The 22,784-nt window shown below is 35.1% G+C and overlaps 1 protein-coding gene across 3 annotated transcripts in view; it reads left to right on the forward strand.

Annotated features, from left to right (window-relative positions):
• LOC108292674 (coiled-coil domain-containing protein 171) overlaps positions 1-22,784 on the forward strand; it is a 239,272-nt gene that overhangs the window by 49,120 nt on the left and 167,368 nt on the right. For all 3 annotated transcript variants that reach the window (XM_037733204.1, XM_037733206.1, XM_017513686.2), the window contains one exon: positions 18,837-18,929. In XM_037733204.1, coding sequence (XP_037589132.1) covers positions 18,837-18,929 — 93 coding nt within the window. The remainder of the gene's footprint in view (positions 1-18,836; positions 18,930-22,784) is intronic.

Genomic DNA, 22,784 nt, shown 5'->3' on the forward strand with positions numbered 1-22,784 from the left:
AATAGCAATAAGGATTATAACTTTTGGGAGGAAGGAAGTATGATTCCTAACATTTTTAGATAATCTGTAAATAAAATGAATAGTAAAATCAGCTTTAAAATTATTGACACTAGTAGAAACATTCAATAAGGAGGCTAGGCAGAAAATAATGTATGACAACTATGTTTATATTCTTACATACCAGTGATAATCAGATAATCTAATACTGAAAGGTTTTCTTCACCACAGTAACAAAAAAGGAATAAAATCAACAAATACATTAAAATTATAAAATTTAACTGAAGGTCTTAAACGAACATGGTGAGATATTATAGGAACACTTAACACTGTAAAGATATACATCCTCCCTAGATTGTATTATGGATTAAAGCAGTTTCAAGCCAAACTTCAATGGAATTAATTTGGAAAACAGAATCTAGAATTCCTGTAGAATACTAAAGTGACCAGGTGAGAGTATCTAAAATATTTTGATAAGAGTAATAGATGTTTTTTTTTCCCTACCAGAATACATATTATAAAGCTTCAGTGGGGCATCAATTGTTCTTTGGTTGCATTGCAACAGAGACCAACTTTGGTTAACTTAAACAGGGACTTCAGTATGGGAATCATGTTCACAGAATCAGAAGGAAGGCTAAGGAATCAAACTGAGAAAGCATATGGATCCCAGAGTCTCTCCACAGGTCTTGGGAGCAGAACTGATGCATGAAGTTGGGATGAACTGGCATCAATTATTTTCATTCTTTTAAAAAACTATATTCAGGATTTAAATACCAGGAGGAGGACATTTAGTTGAAAGAGGTAATTCACCCCCCAATAAATCCCTCCCAGTTCTAGCAAAATTAAAACCTCAAAAAAGAATTCTTATAAGGAGATCAGTATGCTGGTAACCAAAAAGTGTAATAACTCTAAGACCAGACTGTATGAGTATTGTATTAGAACTAATATAGATAGATAGAGAGAGATATCTATATCTATAGATAGATAGAGAGAGAGAGAGATTGGCTTCCCTGGTTCTGAGTTTTTCAGACTTGGACTAAGCCATGCTACTGGCACCCCAGGGTCTCCAGCTTACAGATGGTCTGTCATGGGTTTTAGCTTCCATAACCACACAAACTGGTTCCCATAATAATCTCCTCCCATAGATCTATATAGATATAGAAAACTTTAAATATATATAAAAGTAGACATAATATAATGAACCTAATATCCATCACCATCTTCAACATTGATCAATTTATGAACAATCTTGTATCCTTATACCCCTACTGATTTGTCCTCCTCCCATATTATACTGAAATCTCCAGCCATCATATCACTTTAACCTTAATTTTTTCTTATGATTTCCAAAAATAAGAGGTCCTTTATTTGAAGTTGCATTATCGATATCATATATAAATTGCTTACTGATAATTACTGAATATAGTCAAATATCCAGGCATTATTCAAATTTTAAATTGCCTCATAAATGGCATAAATGTTGTATATGTTTATAGTTTGATTCTGAATCTCAAATAAATCAACATGTCTATATGTCTCTTGAGTCTCATTTAATCTACACGTTCTCCATCTGTATCTTTCTTTTTTTCCTTTTAGTATATTTTTGAACACATCAAATTATTTGTGCTATAGAGTTCCCACTGGTTGTGAAATTTCAGAACATCAGAGATAACAATGTTTCTTAGTATGGATCTTTCTTATTCAGCGTGCAGGACATGTAGTGGTCGTTTTAGCCAGGAAACTCATGTCCTTCATTTTCAGGAATTCTCTTATGTTATTTCTTCACAAAGCCTCCTCAGTTTTTTCTTTTTTCTTTTCTTCCTTTCTGAGACTTTTATTATTCAAGTGTTAGACCAACTCAATTGATACTTTACTCTTTCCTTAACTTTCTCTTTGTCTTTTTTTGTTGTTGATGCTTCTTAGGAGATTTGTTTGACTTCACTTTCTAATTGAATGTTTCCTTTTTTCTTTTTAATTTCTGGGAGCTTGTTCTCTGTGTCATTTTTGTATTATCCTGTTCCTACATTATGACTGCAGTATTCATTTATTCAGTAAATATTTATTGGAGTGTCAGGCACATTTCTGGGTTGTAGAGGCATAGCAGAGAAAAAGAAAAGCCTCCTCCTGCTTCTCCCCCTCCCTTTCCTTCTCCCCCTCCTTCTTCTCCTCCTCCTCCTCCTTCTACACAGAAGGATAGCAGAGAACAAAGAAAAGCCGCCTCCTTCTCTTCTTTGTCATAGAGGCATAGCAGAGAACAAGGAAGAGCCTCCTCCTCCTCCTCCTCTTTTTTTTTTTTTTTTTTNTTTTTTTGTGAGACAGAGTCTTGCTTTGTTGCCTAGGCTGGCGTGCAGTGGTGGTCTCAGCTCACTGTAACCTCCCCCTCCCAGGTTCAAGTGATTTTCCTGCTTCAGCCTCCTGAGTAGGTGGAGTTACAGGTGTGTGCCACCATGCCTGGATAATTTTTTGTATTTTTAGTAGAGACAGGGTTTTGCCGTGTTGCCCAGGCTGGTCTTGAACTTCTGTCCTCAAGTGATCAGCTCGCCTTGGCTCCCAGAGTGCTAGGATTACATGTGTGAACCACTGTACCTGGCGGAAAAGCCTCTTCCTCCTTGATGTTGATATTTCAGTCAGGAGGAATCACATATTAAATGAAACTGTATAGTGTGTTAGTTGGTGATAATTCTGTGAACAGTAATAAAGGAGTCCAGGGGAGGTAATGAGTAATAGGGTATCCTTTTATATTGATGGTCATGGAAGGCTAACTTGATAAGGTGACATTTGAGCTGAGACCTGAAGGAAGGAAGGGATTGAGCTATATGGATATCCCAAGGAAGAGCATTCTAGGTAGAAGGAATAGAAGGTGTAAGACCAGAGTTGCAAGCGTGTTTGTAATGTTTGAGGAATAGCAAGTAGGCCTTTGTGACTGGAATAGAATTAGCAAGAGAGAGACTAGTAGGATATATAGAATGGTAGACAGATCATACAGGATTTCGAAGGTCTTCCATAGCTCATTGTAAGAACTTTGGTTTTTGTCTAAGATAGAAAGCTATTGGGAAGTTTTGAGCAGGGGAGTGATATGTCTTTTCTCATTTATATTTTAAAAGCATTATTCTGGACACTCTTTGATAATAAATTATAAAAGACCATTCTGGAGACTATTAAAATAATCTAGTTGACAGATTATTGTATTTTAGACAAGGAAGTAGTAGAGGAGGGTTCTGTCTTGCAAAAATGTATCCACATTTGACCATCCCCTCTACTACTAGCTTGTAGTAGATTATGCAGTTGAGATGGTCAAATTTGGATATACTTTTGCAAGATAGAACCCACAGAAATCGCTGATTAATTGAACCTGGATTATGAGAGAAAAACAGGGAGTAAAGAATAATGCCAAAGATTTTGGCTTGAGCAGACAAATGAATGGCATTTCCATTACTGAAATGGTAAATAATACAAGTGGAGTAAGTTTGGGAGAGGTCAGGAATTTGGTTTTAGATATGTTAAGTTTGACATTCCTTTTAGACATTCAAGGGGAGATGAGGGGTAGGCACTTGAATACGTGAATATTGGGTTTAGGGAAGCCTTATCACTATAGGGTAACAAGGACATGTAAAAAGTTTCGTTGGAAAATTTTGAAATATTACAATCTATAAATCTTTTCTCTGTATTTCTTTCATTTCTGCAAAGGGATGTCTGCTAGTTTCAGGTTTCATGATTATAAAGTGAAAGAAGGAAATGGAGGAAGAATCGAATTATCATGCTGTTTAGTATGCAGACTTCCCCCTGGTTTTGTTCTGGTACACCCCTCTTTCTCCCTCTCCATGTGTATTTCTGTGTTCAGCTTCTGGTTCAGGTTTATGTTCTTTAGATGATAAACCTTTTGTGAGGGCTAGGGATATTTGTTTGGCTACTTGGGGTAAGGGTGAATGCCTTGAGGTCTGATTTCTTACAGCTATGAGTAAAAAAAAAAATCTTTGTTGAGATGCAATTTGCATACTATAAATTTGTTCATTTAAAGTGTACAATTCAGTGGTTTTTAGTATATTCACAGCATTGTGCAGCCAACACCATAATCAATTTTGGAACATTTTCATCATCCAATAAGAAACACCCCCCTACACACGTGCACACAGAAACCCCATACTCATTAGCCATCACTTTTCTATTCCCCCTTTCCTCTCAGCCCTAAGCAACCACTACTCTCTGTCTTTATGGATTTACCTATTCTAGACATTCCATACAAGTGGAACTACAATAAATGGTCTTTTGTGACTGACTTCTTACACTTAGCATGATGTTTTCAAGGTTCATCCATGTTGCAGCATGTATTAGTGCTTCATTCTTTTTTATGCCCGAATAATATGCTGTTGTGTAATATATATTTTGTGTATCTGTCCCTCAGTTGATGGACATTTGTGTTTGTATTAGTCAGGGTTCTCTAAAGGGGCAGAAGTAATAGGATATATGTATACATGAAGGGGAGTTTATTAGGAGAATTAACTCACACGATCACAACGTGAAGTCCCACAGTACGCTATTTGCAAGCTGATGAGCAAGGAAGCCAATCCAAATCTTAAAACTTTAAAAGTAGGTAAGCCAGCAGTGCAGCCTTCAGTCTGTGGCCGAAGGCCTGAGAGCCCCTGGCAAATTACAGTGTAAGTCTAACAGTCTAAAAGCTGAAGAACTTGGAGTCTGATGTTCCGGGGCAGGAAGCATCCAGCACGGAGAAAGGTAAAGGCGGAACATTCAGCAAGTCTCCTCATTCCACTTTCTTCTGCCTGCTTTATTCTAGCCACCCTGGCAGCTGATTAGATGGTGGCCACCCAGACTGAGAGTGGGTCTGCCTCTCCCAGTCCACTGACTCAAATGTTAACCTCCTTTGGCAACACCCTCACAGACACACCCAGGAGCAATACTTTACACCCTTTGATCCAATCAAGTTAACACTCAGTATTTACCATCACAGTGTTGTTTCCACTTTTTTGGCCATAATCAATAATGCCATGATGAACATTTGTGTACAAGTTTTTGTGTGGATATGTTTTCAAATATCTTTATTATATATCTAGGAGAGGAATTGCTGGGTCATGGTAACTATATGGTTAACATTTTGAGGAATTGTCAGTTGTTTTGTGGTGGCAGCACCATTTTACATCCCCACCAGCAAGGTATAAGCGTTCTAGTTTTTCTAGATCTTCACCAACACCTGTTATTGTCATTTTTAAAAATTATAACCATTCTAGTGCGTGTGAAATGGTACCTCATTGTCGTTTTGATTTGCATTTCTCTGATGATTAATGATGTTGAATATCATTTGATGTGCTTATTAGCCATTTATATGTCTTCTTTGGACAAATAGCTATTTAGACCCTTGTCCTTTTTAAAAATGGATTATTTGTACTGTATATATATATATATATATATATATATATATATACACACATACATATATATGTGTGTATATATATATGATGTTAACAATGTATGGAGTATGTAGATGGACTTAACAACAGAAATGCCAATAAGAACTTGGCAAAGATAAAATCCCTCATACTCTAGCCACACGTGGTTTATTTTTTACAAGATTAGAGAATGAATAAAAACATGAAATTATATTTGAAATAATATTTTAACTTATTTTTCACTTGTGCTGAATATATTTTTAGGCCAATAAATTCAAGAATTCATTATATTTTATATCATCTTTTTAAATACTATGGTTTATAGATGCTTTTAAAAAAAGAAATAGGACCAGGAGCTGTGGCTCATACCTCAGCACTTTGGGAGACAGAGGTGGACGGATCATTTGAGCCCAGAAGTTCAAGACCAGCCTGGGCAACATGGTGAGACATCTCTACAAAAAATACAAAACTTAGCCAAACATGGTGAAGTCTGCCTATAGTCAATCCCAGCTCCTCGGGAGGCTGAGGTGGGGGGGATCACTTGAGCCTGGGGAGGTTGAGGCTGTAGTGAGCTGTGATCATGCTACTGTACTGCAGCTTGGGTGACAAAGTGAGACCCTGCCTCAAAAAAAAAACAAAAAAAAAAAAACGGGATTAGGATACAGTTAATGTTCCGAATATTAGAATTTAAACAATCATTGAGAGGTCACTTAAGGGACCAGGTGTGGTGGCTCACACCTGTAATCCCAGCACTTTGAGAGGCCAAGGTGGGCAGATCACGAGGTCAGGAGTTTGAGACCAGTCTGGTCAACATAGTGAAACCCCGTCTCTACTAAAAATACAAAAAAATTAACCAGTGTGATGGTGTGTGCCTGTAATTCCAGGTACTTGGGAGGCTAAGGCAGAATTGTGTGAACCCAGGAGGTAGAAGTTGCAGTGAGCTGAGATTGTGTCTTTGCACTCCAGCCAGAGTGACAGTGCAAGACTCCATCTCAAAAAAAAAGAAGTCACTTAAGGATGCTATAAAACTCTGTGATCACTAAAAACATTTTATTAATTGTGTTACAGTTGTGAGGCTGTATTATGTAATAGTGATTTCTTTTTTGTTGGTAGGAATCTTGGTAAGGCAGTTTTGACTCAATTAGGAAAATATTGGCCGGACGTGGTGGATCGTACCTGTAATCCCAGCACTTTGGGAAGCTGAGGTGGGCAGATCACTTGAGGTCAGGAGTTTGAGACCAGCCTGGTCAACATGGTGAAACCCCATGTCTATTAAAAATACAAAAATTAGCCAGACATGGTGGCACTCGCCTGTAATCCCAGCTGCTCAAGAGGCTGAGGCAGGAGAATCGCTTGAACCTGGAGGCGGAGGCTGCAGTGAGCCTAGATTGTGCTACTGCACTCCTGCCTGGGTGACAGAGCAAGTCTCCATCTCAAAAACAAAACAAAATGAAACAAAACATAAAACAAACAAAAATATCTAATACCTAAACCTTAAGATGTGGTTATGCATAACCTAGTATTGACTTTTTCCTGTAAAATACTTAATTTCCTCAATATCTGTTTTTATTGGTTGGTATTATAGGTATAAAATTATTTTAGACTAGTTTTATTTTTACTCTATGTTTTTTTCTTCACTGCCATGTAAATACTTTTGACGATACCAGGTTTCTGCTTTTGGAGAACTTGAAGCTTTGAAGATAGTCTAGGTAGTCTTTATTTTTCTTCTATTTGTAAGAATTTTAAAAGTGGACAGATTTAGTCTTCTAACTTACCTATGATTTCTCATATTTAGATTCTTTTTAAAAGCTTTTCTTTATATTATATATCATATATTGTATATTAGTATATTTTGTATTGGCTGTTTGACTGCATAGTGACATAATGAACAACGAGTTGAATTTCTGAAGAGCATTTTATGTTAGTTTTACACTCAATTGTGGAGACAATAACTACCAATAATTCTAGGTACTTTTAAGTAATTATCAGTGGTATTTTTAAAGAAATTAAGCTAAGATGGGATAATAATAAAGAGGAAAATTGTTAAAATATAATTTAATGAAGTATATTATTTAATATCGGTAATGTAAAACTAAAGCAACTAATAAAATAGACATTTAGCCTAGTGAATGTTTTAAATTCTAGTGAAGTTTTTTTAACAGTTCCATTTCCTGAAAGGTGATTTTTTTTATGTGCCTGAGCCAAAGAAGTTTTTATATATATGAAACATACATATAAAATAATTTAAAAATCTTATAAGCTTTATATCACTGTGTCTTAATCATCTTAACATGGATCAATGCTTTCTTAGATTAAAAAAAACACAACACACTCCCAATCCAATTTTATAAATGCTATACTGGAGACCACAGAATCAAGGGAAAAGTGAACTGGAAAAAGAAATATCCATGGCTTTTATAAACCTCCTTACAACTAGGGGAGTTTATTATCATGGGAAATAAGCTTAACTCAATAAGAAAAGAGAAAAGAGAAGATGCAAACCTAATTTTGAGGGAACTGAAGAATCTTCTGAAGATTATGGTAGAGCGAGAACAGCCTTTGCAAATAAATTCTGAATTGCTTCTGTCAGTCATATTCTGTATTATAGTAACATAATAAAGGGTGGAAGGTAGCATCTTTCTCTAAATGTGTACTACCTTCAAGTGAAAAATGAAAAGAAAAATGTATTTCACCTTTCATAATTGTAGATAAAGACCACCCTGTATGATTCATCTTTTTAAAGCCATCATGTGTTTGTAGGAATCATTTTCAAATATGCATACGCATAGATTACTAACTATAAAATAGGTAAATGATGAAATCACCTGTGTTATACAGTCATAGGTATTACACATTTAAATACAGAATTTTATGTTCATAGTACATTTTAAGATTGGAACTTCAGTTAAATATTTGGTAAATACTCAAGTTTTTGTTGCCAGAAAAGATAGAGATAATTTTTAAAGAAGGTAAATTTGTTTATTATCATGTTCATCAGAATTTGTGATCTGCAAATTCTGTTCCTGATATTTCTTATTTTTATTATCTGTGGTTTTTTTTATTATACCTAAAAGTAATAAAACTTTTTTCCATTAAACTCTTTTATAATCTGAGTGGTATACTTAATTTCTTGCTGAATAAAAAAATTACAGTGTTCTCCAGTTTATTTCTGTTGTCAGCCTGTTGCCTTCATATATCCCTTCTGAAACTGTTGAGGCTCTGTTACCATCCTCAGTGACTTTAACTTTGAATTTTCTACCTTCAGAACTGCGTGGTTAACCACAATCAAGATGACTGGCACAGAGAGCTCTGAATCTTTCTATGTCCTGCTATGCTTTATATGAGCCCGTTTATGTAAAATAATCTAGGGGATTCTGGAAAACAAGTATGTTTTGGCCATTAATAAAATAGTTACAAATGAATTGTAATTCAGAGACAATAAATAGAAGGAATATCCTTTAGAGGCAAATCAATTTTTGTCTACAACACAGGTCTTTTGCTTACTTATAATGGAAAGGCTTACAGATGTGTCAGGACCCATTTTGGCCTTTGGGTTAAGGACCTAGTATGGCATCTGGCATACAGAAGGTACTCTAAATGTTCCATTCTCCTTTTTAGTTGACCTATACAGTAAAATAAGTATTAATGAGATCATCATGAAAAGGTACAAACCTATTCATTTGTTTTTAATAATCTTTTAAGTGTTTTTATGCAGTTGCATTTCTTTAATGGAATTGAATATAAATGTAAAATGGTTGCATTTGTCTAATTGGATTGAATGTAAATGTAAAATGGTTGGACTTCTGTGAGGGTAGAATAAAGTGGATTGGAATTCCTGACCAATTCACTTCCAAGACCAGTTGGACTTTCTTCCTGTTCTTTTTTACATGGCAGTTCCCATGTTCTGAGTCACAAAGCAGCATTAATTTTGCCTCTGAGTTGTTTTTTTCATCTACCGTGCTGGCTACATGGAAAGTAGAAGAGCTACTTAAAAACAAACACCATCTTCAAATTAGAATGCCTTATTAAGATTTAAAATATCATGTACCCTACAAGGCTGAACTGAAGAATCTTCTGAAGATTATGGTAGAGAGAGAACAGCCTTTGCAAATAAATTCTGAATTGTTTCTGTTGTCATATTCTATATTATAGTAACATAAAAAAAGGGTAGAAGGTAGCATCTTTCTCTAAATGTGTACTACATTTTCTGATTTTTTTTTGTAAAATATGTCATGTTATTGTAAAAGTTAAATGAGAAAATACAGGAGACTTTTTTGAAAACTGTAGCATGTTAGTATTTAACTCTAGACATATTCTCCTCAATGACATTAAGGTAAACACCCTCTCTCGTGTAGAAGTGACATTAGAAATATAAATGCTTACATTTAAAATGCCAACATTAAAGGTCAGACTAATTGAATAATATTATTGCTTCTTAAGATGTTTGATTAGAATAAGGATGACAAATAGTAAAGGGCTTGTAGACTGTTCTTAATTATGACTCTTCAATATATGACTCTAGTTATTAAGTGTTATAATATTGTGATGCCTGTTTTACAAATACTTATCAAATACTTGAAGACTTCGACTCTTTGAGGTATCGTTTTGGTAATAAAAAATCATTTGAGACCTTCAGTTTAAGGGCTCAAAAGATAGTATTACTAACTATGCCGTCTTCCCTGCCCAGCTAAAGAATAAGTGTTGTAGTTAAATATTAGCACACATATAATAAAATATTAATAGCTATTAAAGTGTAACAAAATATACTTAGCATTAAAATAAACATTGTAGAATTAATCAGTCTATGATGATTCAGTGCCTTGGAATCATCTTTTTGTAGATGTATCATTACTACGTTTATTACTTATGAAAACATCTATTAATGGGGATTATCGGGTGATAAAACCTGGAAACATAAACAATCGCTTTCTGTTTATACAAGTTATTGATATGTTTGGGGTAAACTTTGTACAACTGATTAGGAAACTGTAATATATAACACACTCCTAAGAAAATCATTAACTAGTATGTACTCAGGTGATAATTCACCCCATTTTTCTTGATGTCTGTTTTAGTGGACTGAATTTCATATCTAAGTTTTTCTGTTTGACTAATTCTTTTAAGTTCATCTGTATCCTTTAAGCTGGATATATTTGGGGGTTTTGTTTACTTAATCCTTCAGCACATTCAGTGTAGACGTATGTTTTTATAACTTTTGTGAAACTTTTGAAAGAGGCCCATGGAAGCCATAGAAGCTGATGTAATGCAGAAAACTTCTGGGTATGTTTGGTTAATTCTGCTGCTGAATTTGAGTCATCAGCTCATCCCTGGTTTATGATAAAGTAACATGTATTGAAGCGTTGGATAGGAGACATTCTTCTCTATATTGCCATCTTCAAAGACTGAAAACTCACTTTTCTTAAGTGTAGTAGATGATATAATGGGGCTTATTATGATTTAGAGAGAGATGAATCACACCAAAAAAGAGGTAAATTAACACCTATTATTTACTAAAATAAAAATATTTCAGCAGTACATTGCTGTAGGAAAGGACATGGCAATTAGCTTATAAATGACAAAATATGTGATAATTTTGTGTTACATACAGAACTGTGGTTTGGCTGGGCGCAGTGGCTCACACCTGTGATCCCAGCACTTTGGGAGGCTGAGGCAGGCGGATCACTTGAGGTCAGGAGTTTGAGATCAGTCTGGCCAAGATGACAAAATCCCATCTCTACCAAAAATACAAAAACTAGCTGCGTGTGGTGGTGTGTGCTTGTAGTCCCAGCTACTCAGGAGGCTGAAGTAGGAGAATTACTTGAACCCGGGAGGCAGAGGTTGCAGTGAGCTGAGATTTCATCACTGCACTCCAGATTTCGTTATTGCACTCCAGTCTCAAAAAAAAAAAAAAAAAAAAAAAAAAAAAAAAAAAAAAAAAAAAAAAAAAAAAAAAAAAAAAAAAAAAAAAAAAAAGACAAACTGTTGTTTGTAGCGTACAGTACATAATATAGCGTAATACCTGTATACAGGCAAAGCTTATATAGTTAATCTGTAGTATGTATATATATGAATTTGTGTTGGATTTTGCATTTTAACCAGAATTTTGTTATGCTTCCTGCCCTTTCTTTGTTGATTACATTAGGATTGAATGCCTATGAAACAGTTTGTGAATGCTGTACTAGTTCTCTTAGTTGGTATTGGAAAAAATTTATTTTGAGCAGCATGTTAATGTTCCTCTAGCACCCTCTGCTGGATTTGAGAATTAATTCATTGGAATTGAAGGTTAAAAAAAAATTATTAAGAAGGCTTAAATTTAATTATGTCTTTCAACAAAGCCCACTCTTGGAAGGAGTTTGTTTAAAGATTTGAAGATTTTTTGCTGTTCTTACTGAGTAATTGATAGTTTTAGTAATAAATGGCTTATAATTTTCTGACATTTCATTTTAAAATAAGAAGGTATGAAAATAAAGACGTGATCTCTGGTTTATTATTTCAACCCCCTTTGTTTTGCTCTAAGCAGGAAAAATAGAACCTCTTCTTGACTTTTGGAGTGAAATCCAGATTATTAATTAATATAACATATATACAGGAAATGAAAACTTGAATTGTTGATTCATTACAGAATCACTGAATATTCTGCATTTTAACAAAATATATGACTGCCATTTTGATAGAGAAACATATGTGCTTTTTGGAATCTGAGAAAATATTTTAGGATTGTTAGCCTCGTTTCTTTTCTCTTTATGCTGTTTATTAGTTTTTTATTAAAAAATTTATTTCAATAGGTTTTTGGGAAACAGGTAGTGTTTGGTTACATGAGTAAGTTCTTTAGTGGTGGTTTGTGAGATTTTGGTCCCTTACTAGCTTTTAAAATCATTTATTCTCAATCCTATGGGCTATTTCCTTGTGACTGGCTAGACTTTTTCTCACTTACAGAAAGTAAAATGAGTATACTGGGTACTGAGAAAACTGACTTCAATTCTTTAAGGGCAAGAACTTTATCCTGTGGAGTTAAAAAAATTTTTTTAAAGAAAAAATTAGCATTGGGCCCACCTAGGATAATGCTCATTCTGGTCAGGTCTAAACATAATAATTTTTCTGCTACAGTATGCATCATGCTTTATACCTACAACCTCTAGGGGACTCTTGTTCTAAGAATTCAAAGTCAGCATTTAGAAAGAACTTTTTTTCCACAATGAGAATCAGAAGTTAAGTTAGGTGGCTGTGACTTCTTCTTTGACCTTCCAATTAGGAATTCTTTGTTTTTTAATTGAGATATACTTCACATATCATAAAACTTACTCTTTAAAAGTATATAATTGAATGATTTTAATCTGTTCACCAGGCTGTGCAACTATTACCACTATCTAATTCTAGAGCATTTTCATCACCCCACTAAGAAACTTCATCTCCATTAGCAGTCACTGTCCTTTCTGATCTCTCCTTCTCCTTCATCCTCCTGCAACTACTTAATATACTTTTTGTCTCTGGATTTGTCTATCCTGGACATTTCTTATAAATGAAATCATGCAGTTAATCCGTGGCATCACATTTATTGGTACTTCATTCTGTTTTCTGGCTGCATAGTATTCCATTGTATGGATTCACAACATCTTGTTTATTCATTTATCAGTTGATGGACATTTGAGTTCATTCCACCTTTGGCCATTATGAAAAATGCTGCTATAAACTTTTGTGCATAATTTTCTGAACCTGCTTATATTTCTCTTGGGTAAATACATAGAAGTGGAATTGCTGGGTCATATGGTAACTCTATGTTTAACTTCTTGAGCAGCTGCCAAGCTGTTTTCCACAGTAGCCAAACCATTTTACATTCCTATCAGTAATGTATGAGGTTTCCAGTTTTTCCAATTTTTTTCCAATATTTACTTTCAGTTTTTAAAATTATAGCCTCCTAGTGGATGTGAAGGTATCTCTTCATGTTTTTAATTTTCATTTCCCGAATGACTAATAGTGTTGAGCATCATTTCATGTAGTTACTGGTCATTTACATACCTTCTTTGGACAAATGTCTATTTACGTCCTGCACTCATATTTTGAGTTGTCTTTTTATTGTATGAGTTCTTTTTTTTTTATTCTGGATACTAGACCATGGTCAGATATATGATTTGCAAGTATTTTCTCCTATGCTTTAGGTTATCTTTTTGTTTTCCTAATAAAGTCGTTTGATACACATAAGTTTTTTGCCTTTTACTTTTAAATTTTGTATTGATACATAAAATTTATACATATTTGTGGGGTTCCTGTGATATTTTGTTATGTGCATAGAATGCAAAATGATCAAGTGAGTATTTAGACCATCCACCATCTTGAACATTGATCATTTCTGTATGTTGGGAACATTTCAAGAACTCTCTTCCAGCTATTTTGAAATATGCATTACATTGTTGTTAACTATAGTCACCCTACTCTGCTATCGAACATTGGAATTTATTCCTTCTATCTAACTGTATGTTTGTACCCATTAGTCAGTCTGTTTGCCTTGCTACCCACACCCTGACACCCTTTCCAGCCTCTGGTAACTATCATAACTATCATTCTACTCTCTACCTCCATGAGATTACCTTTTTAATTTTAATTTTTAAATTTTTTATAATTTTTTTTTTAAATAGAGAAGAGATCTCACTGTGTTGCCCAGACTGCTCTCGAACTCCTGAGCTCAAGCAATCCTCTCACCTTGGCCTTCCAAACTGCTAGGATTACAGGCATGAGCTACCATGCCCAGCCGAGATTAATGTTTTTAGCTCCCACGTATGAGTGAGAACATGGGATATTTGTCTTTCCATGTCTAGCTTATTTCACTTAACATAATGACCTCCAGTTCCATTCATGTTGCTACAAATGACAGGATTTCATTCTTTTTTATGGCCAAGTAGTATTCTATTGTATATATATAGCACATTTTCTTTATTCATTTGTTGATGGACACCTAGGTTGATTCCATATCTTCGCTATTGTGAATAGTGTTGTAATTAAGTTTTTAATTTTGATGAAGTTCTGTTTGTTTATTTATTTATTTATTTATTTATGCTTGTGCTTTTGCCATCTAAGAATCCATTGCCAAATCTAAGGTCATGAAGACTTATTTTTTTTTATTTTTTTATTTTTTTGAGACAGGGTCTTGCTCTGTTTTCCAGGTTGGAGTGCAGTGACATGATCTCAGCTCATTGAAGCCTCAACTTCCTGGGTCCAAGCCCTCCTTTCCACTTTAGCCTCTCAAGTAGCGGGGACCATAGGTGCACCTTACCACACCTCGCTAATTTTATTTTTTTGCAGAGATAAAGTTTCACTATGTTGCCCAGGCTATGAAGATTTATCCTTATGTTTTCTTCTAGAGCTTTATGGTTTTTAGCTCATATATTTAAGTAATTGATCCATTTAGAATTTATTTTTATATATGATATGAGGTATGGGATCCAAATTTATTCTTTTGCCTGTGTATATCTAATTGTCTCAGCATCATTTAATGAAAAGATGAATCTTTTCTATTTAATGGTCATGGCACCATTGTCAGAAATAAATTGACCATCTATTTATGAGTTTATTTCTGGATTATCAGTTCCTTTCTGTGGATCTATATGGATCTATATGTCTATCTTTATGCTGGTACACTGTAGTTTTTTTTTTTTTTTTTTAAGACAGGGTCTGGCTCTGTCCTCTGTCACCCAGGCTGGAGTGCAGTGGCTCAATCTTTGCTCACTGCAATCTCCACCTCTAAGACTGAAGCCATTCTCTCACCTTGGCCTTCCTCGTAGCTGGGATTACAGGTACCCACCACCACACTTGGCTAATTTTTGTTTTGATAGAGACAGGGTTTCACCATGTTGCCCAGGCTGGTCTTGAACTCCTGGGCTCAAGCTATCCACCTGCCTCGGCCTCCCAAAGTGCTGGGATTTCAGGCATGAGCCACCTTGCTTGGCTAATCACTTTAGCTTTGTAGTGAGTTTTCCAATTGTGACATATATCTTCCATCTTTATCCTTCTTTTCAAGACTGTCATGTTAATGTTTTAAGTCTTTAGCAAAGAAAATTCTTTTGCTTTAATCATGTGTTTCTCACATGCTTGTGATGATGAAATTGCTTTTTTATATAATAGCTAACAATATCCTCTGGACTGGTATTCTGTGGAAACAATTTTTGAGAAGGGTGGGAAAAAGTGACTATGTGGGGAATATTTTCTTTGCTTTATCTTACTACTTCAACAATATAGGTAGGAATAGATTGAGTTAAAGTTACCCTTCCCATTTACTTTTTCTGTTTAGTCATGAAAGACTTAATTCACTCTAATGTTTTTTTGTTGTTGTTGTCATTGTCAAAATATATACATATATTTTTTTTAGACAGGGTCTCATTCCTGTTGCCTAGGTTGGAGTGCAGTGGCACAATGACAGCTCACTATAGCTTTGAGTTCTTGGGCTGAGGTGATCCCACCTCAGCCTCCCAAGTAGCTGGGACTACAGGTGTGTGCCACCATGCCTGGCTAATTTTTGTTTGTTTGTTTTTTTTTTTTTTGTAGAGAAGGGGCTTCACCATGTTGCCCAGGCTGGCCTTGAACTCCTGGGCTCAAGTGATTTGCCCAAGTCAGCCTTCCAAATCACTGGGATTACAAGTATGAGCCACTGTGCCCAGCCTAATTTTGTTAATTGGTAAATAATGATATCGTTGCCATACTTCCCCCTTAACCTTAATAACTTTGCTTTTGTTGTTTAAAAATTTCACACATACATGAAAATAGGAAGAATATTACAATGAACTCCCATGTGCCTATTATTTAGCTTCAACAGTTATCAGCTTATGGCCAGACTTATTTTATGAACACCAACCCCCACCCCAACCCCCAGCTTGATTATTTTAAGCTATATCTAGACATTATATAGTTTTATCCCTGACCACTTCAGTATGTATTTTTTAAATGATAAGGGTTTATTTTATTTATTAATTAAAAAATTATTTAGTTAATTCTTTTGTAGAGATGGGGTCTTTTCCTGTTGCCCAGGCTTTCTCTGTTGCCCTGGCCTCAAGCAATCCTCTTGCCTTAGCTTCTCAAAGTGTTGGGATTATAGATGTGAGCCACTGTGCCTGGCCCAAAGATAGGGATTTAAAAAAACGCTAATCATTATCACACCTAAGAAAGTAATAATTTCTTAGTTACTTCAAATACCCAAAAGTCCTCATTTCTTGGTTTTCAGAGTGTTTTGAATCTTCAGACAAAACTGCGAATGTTTACTAGTTCATCTTTCAGTGGAATGCCTGTAATTTTTAAATACTCTAGTAGTATAAGTTATGAATGTCAGATTTAACTCAAAGTATTATTTTATCCTTTGGATTTAAATTATCTTTAGACCCAAAAGGAGCATATTTGGATTTACTGTTTTCTGTAAACGAAAACCTATTTTCTAGTGTAATAACTCATTAAGAAATATTTTTGATGGGGTTGTAGAATCTAAATAAAGCGAATAGTTCAATGTAAAAGAATATTTTTTGAATTTCATGTTTGCAAAACACAAAATGATCATATCCCCAAGCAGGATTATATCGTGGCTGTGAAGGCCATCAGAACTAAGTCCATCTACAAAGGCCTCTAGAGAAGAGGGATGTTTGTGTTTGTGCTCTGCACTATGATAGTCATTATGGGAATGATTTGCCCTGAAAGAAGTATAGTCATTTCTTCGTTATTCACAGACTGCTTGATTAGTTTGTGGATTATTCAGTTTTTATTTGTGCTTCTTTTCATTGTGATCCTACCATCTTTTTCTGTAAACAAAAAGAAATGGTGAGAGAGAAGGAAAATCAGATTAATCAAGTTGAACGTTTAAAAAAACTTGGTTTAGGCTAAGTGGTTTAGTAAATATAATGAGTATTAATTTTTTCCCCCAAATTTTATCTAGGAAGGGAAATCAAATTAGTAATGCCTTTCTCTGTCACTAATGAACTACCCCATGGACAGACAGGACTCTAGGCATGGCTTTCTTTGCTACTGTTATCTTGAGACATGCTGGGTGTTCCCATAGCTCTCTTTTTTCTGCTCCCAAGAGATTCTTGGTCATGGCCAATACCCTCTTTGGGACTAGTAATCCGGTGCTTCCCAGGGTTGCATTTTCTTAACAAAAATTGTATTAAAAAATAAAGATCTACTTCTGGCCAGAAACTGACTCATGCCTGAAAAACTGATAAATTAGACTTCATCTTAATGAAAACTTTTGCTTTGCAAGTGATACTGTTAAGACAATGAAAAGACAGGCTGTAGACTGGGAGAAAATATTTACAAATGATATATCTGACAAAAGACTCATTTCCAGATTATATAATGAACTTTTAAAGCTCAGTAATATGAAAATAAATAGCCCAATTAAAAATGGTGAAAATATTTGAACATACACTTAATCAAAGAAGATATACAGATGGCAAACAGGTACATGAAAAGATGCTCAACGTCGTTAGTCATTGGGGAAATGCGAATTAAAACTAAAATGAGATACCACTACATGCCTATTTGAATATTTACAGAATCTCAAGAAACCCAAAACAAAAAATGACCATGCCAAGTGTTGGTAAGGCCGTGGAACAATGGAAAATTTAATACATTTCTGTTGGGAATGTAAATTGGCACCATCACATTGGAAAACAGTGTGGCAGTTTCTTAAAATATTCAGTATGCACCTATTATTTGACCCATTCATTTCATTATTTACTGTTTACCTCACAGAAATGAAAGTGTGCCTCTACAAAGTCTTGCATGCAAATGCTTACAGCAGCTTTATTTGTAATTGCCTAAACTGGAAACAACTCAAATATCCATCAGTAGGTGAACAGTTAAACGAATTGTGGTCTATTAACAAAGTGGAACACTATTTGACAATGAAAATGAATGAACTATTGATGCATGCAACCACATGGATGAATCTCAAAATAATTATGTAGGTGAAAAGAAGCCTGGCAATAAAAAGCACAATATATGATTCAATTTATATAAAACTCCAGAAAATACACACTGCTCTATAGTGACAAAAAGCAGGTTAGTGGTTGCTTGGGTATGTGGTGGGGTGGTGAGGGCTGGAGGAAGGCATTACCAAGAGACATAAGAAATCTTTTAAGAGTGATGAAAATGTTTCCTATATTGATTGTGGCAGTGATTTAATGGGTATATACGTGTGTGTGTGTGTAAAAATTTATCAAAAAGTATATTTTCACTACGTGTAGGTTATTATATATAAATTATACCTCAATAAGGTGTAAAGAAAATAAAACAAGCTCTGGAGCATTCTTCCTGAGCATGAATTTTACATTCCATTCTTCCAAAGGAAAAATAAATGAGGCTGCAGGTACACTAAACTAAAGTGTTAAGTACAATTCTGGACTGTAGTGATTCATATCTTTATATATACCAATGTTTGTGAATTTAAACTTTTGTTTTCAGGCAACTACTCTGAGAGTGAGGAAATTAGAAGAAAACATTGAAGCAGAAAGAGCAGCACATTTGGAATCAAAATTTAATTCTGAAATTATTCAGGTAAAATGTAAACAAATATTTTGGCCTGGATTTTCTTAATTTGTGTTATAATAGCTGGGAAAAACAGCACTATGTTGAGAGAACTAAGGTGTGCATTGAGAATGGGTAACATATTGTTATGACGCTCATTATTGTATTTAAGGTTAGGATACAGTTGGGATATGCTGCCTAGTGGAGGAGTTGGCACACTCCAGCCTACAGACCAAGCCTCACCAACTGTCTTTTCTTGTGAAGTTTTGTCTTGTCCATAGCTGCTTTTGTGCTACAGTGGCAGAGTGGAGTAGTTGTTAACAGACAACTTATCTGGCAGTCTAAAAGAAATTTACGATTAGAGTGTTCTTTTTACCAACAGCCATGAGATGAATTTCTTTTTGAGAACATTGAAAAAATGTGCACCTTATTTATTAAGTGCATATCCTATGCATATCACTGTATTAAGAGCTGAAGGTGTAAAGATGAATGAACTCCTTTTGTTAACTTATATTTGATTATCAGAGATACTATATATCTATCTCCAGGCATATGGATACTTAGATAGATGTATAAAATACTGAAATACAATGGGAACATAATAAAGAAAAGGATTAAATCTGGGAGGGGAATTAAATGGAGGCCTGGTAAGGAAACTATCCCTTCTGTTATGTCTTAGAGAATGAAAAGGAATTTCTAAGAGAAGTGAGAGCAGAGTTTTTACTAGGGGTTGGCACACTACTGCCCATGGACCAAGTCTGACCTACAGCCTTCTTCTGTAAATACATTTTTATTAGAAGATAGTCATGCCCATGTGTTTACATATTGTTTATGGTTGCTTGTTGAGACAGACCTTATGGTCCACAGAATTTAAAAGAGTTACTCTGTGGCCCTTTACAGAAAATATTTACTGACCACTGTTCTAAACAAAGAACTGCTTGAATAAAGCCACTAAATAAGAATGTGCTTGTTTCTTTTTGAGGAATACTTGTAGTGCTAGGGAAAAGTTTGGAGACAATGATGGAAGGCATGATGAAGACTAATTATGAAAGTCCTTTTTCATGCTAAGAAACTTAAGACGTATTTTGAAAGCAATGGAAAGCCACTGTAGCGTTTGAGAGACAGATACCAAATCTAAGTTTAAGAAAATAACTCTGGTACCATGTTGGTGGGTAAGGGAAGGGATTGAGGATAGGAGGACGGGTGAAGAGATGGTGAATGCCAGAATCAAGGCAACAACTGTGGCAATGGAAAAGAGGGCTCCTGTGGTCAGAATAACAGCCCCTCAAAGATGTCCACATCCATCCTTATCCTCAGACCCTGTGAATATGTTACCTTATATGGCAAATGGGACTTGGAGATGTGACTTATTTGAGGATCTTGAGATGGGAGTTTGTCCCAGTTTATCTGGTTGAGCCTGATGTAATTGTAAGAGTCCTTATGGGAGGGAGGCAGGAGGGTCACAGTCAGAGACAGAGATGTGATGACAGAAGCGGAGGTCAGAGTAGGCCACCATGAGCCCAGGAATGTGGGTGACCCCTAGAAGTTGGAAAAGGCAAGACAAGAATTCTTCCCTAGCATCACCAGAAGGAATGGAGCCTTGCTGACCCTGTGATTTTAGCCCTAGAAAACCCATTTCAGACTTCTGACCTCCACAACTGTAAGATAATACATTTATGTTGTTTTAAGTTGCTAGTTTGTGAAAATTGGTAATAGCAGTGATTGGAAAGATACAAGGGACACAGTGAAAAGCATGATTATAGGTACCTAACTTGCAGTATGAGAGGAGGGAAAGAGCAATAGAAGAGAACACCAAGGTTTGCAATGCGTGAAAGTGGGCAGATGCAGTTGACTGCCAAACTCTGAAGTCTGAAGAGAGACGATGGTAAGTTTTGAACATGTTGACTTTGAGGAGCAGTTTAGAGGTTCATAGTGCTCTTTGAGAATATGGTCATGCAAAGTCACCTGAACAACGTATGTTTACTCTTGTCAACCTGCTATGTGTGAACAGTTCCTTTCCTTCTATTCTCTCAAGCAACTGCCTTTAGCTTATCTCGGATCAGCCAGTTTCTCAGGCATTAGGACAGTTAAGGAAATTACGAAGGAGGAGATTTGTTGGACCTCCTACTTTTTTGAATATAATATTTTATAGGCAATTATGACTTTTTGGTTAACTGCTTTCTCAGCATTTTGACAATATGCTTTAAAATCTAATAAATACGGTATTTGTTATGCATCTGTTAAAGAGATTAATTTTAATGAAGATTACCTATGATAGTATTTTTGTTTGTTTAAATCTGAGAAGGTAGAAAGTATCTTTATGAACTTAGATTCTCATATTAACTGTTAAGATGTTCTTATTTCATGCTATTTTTTTTTAAGATGGAGTTTTACCATGTTGGTCAGGCTGGTCTTGAACTCCCGACCTCAGGTGATCCGCCTGCCCTGGCCTCCAAAGTGCTTGGATTACAGGCGTGAGCCACCACACCCGGCTGCTATTTCATGCTATTTAGCTGGTTAGTTACTATGTTTGAACATTGCTTTGTGACAAATGTAATAGACTGTATGAAAATAAAATACATGCACTTATTTCTAGAAGAAAAAGTAGTTTTAAGCTTATTTGGCTTTAGCAAGTTTGAAAATCCTCTCACTTTATTTGTGCTCTTGAATTTCATATCAGGTGGAAGTTGGGATTGCCAAAATCAGTAACTGAAAAGTAGCTATAAGCAGACAGATTAAAATGAATTTACACTAAAAAAAGTTACTGCTTTGATTTAGGTGTTTGCCTTAGGTGTTCATTATCTCTTCACCCAACTTCCTATCACCACTCCCTTACTTTGCCAATGTTAGTTATCAGATTTATTTTTCTAAAACTTAGATTTGATATTTACATCAAAAGCTACTTGTATTAAAAGCTACTACTTTAAACATGTCTAAATTACTTAATTTAATTTACATTTTAAAAGACTTAGACTTCTATCTTGTTTTAATTAAAATAATTTATAGCATTTTACCTTATTGTTTAAATAACTCCTTAATGCAAGATGCAACTATATTTGTTGCATCTTGATGCAACACTCCCTTCCTTTATATAAAAGATTTTATATTAAAAATTTATGTTTTTACTTTTGACTTTAATGAAATATCATTTTTATCTAAAATTCTCAGATCCCTATATTTAAGCATGTCTGTTTGTTAAAGCAAACTTGTGTAAGTTTTTTTTTTAAAGATCAGGTCACCAAAATGGCATCAATAAATAATAAGGCTGAAGTTTTCTTTTTCTTTTCTTTTCATTGTTTCCTTTTATGATTTCAACTTTTATTTTAGATTCGGGGGTACACATGTAGTTTGTTATCTGGGTATACTGCCTGATGCTGAGGTTTTGGGCATGACTGATTTCGTCACCTAGGAGGTCAGCATAGTACCCAATCATTAATTTTTCAACTCTTGCGCCTTTCTCACCCTCCTCCCTCTAGTAGTCCCCAGTGTGTATTGCTGCCATCTTTATGTCCATGAGTATCCAGTGTTTAGCCTCTACTTATAAGTGAGAACATGTGGTATTTGGCTTTCTATTCCTGTGTTAATTTGCTTAGGATAAGGGCCTCCAGCTGTATCCATGTTGCTGAGCAGGACACGATTTTGTTCTTTTTTATAGCTGCATAGTAATCTGTGGTATATATGTACCACATTTTCTTTATCCAATCCATCATTGATTGATGAGCACCTGTGTTGATTCCATATCTTTGCTATTATGAATAGTGCTGTGATGAACGTGAAAGTGCATGTGTTTTTTTGGTAGAATGATTTATTTTCTTTTGGATATATATCCAGTAATAGGATTGCTGGGTCAAATGATAGTTCTAAGTTTTTTGAGAAATCTGTGCT

Source organism: Cebus imitator, unplaced genomic scaffold (genome assembly GCF_001604975.1).
Source record: "Cebus imitator isolate Cc_AM_T3 unplaced genomic scaffold, Cebus_imitator-1.0 Scaffold499, whole genome shotgun sequence".
NCBI lineage: Eukaryota > Metazoa > Chordata > Mammalia > Primates > Cebidae > Cebus > Cebus imitator.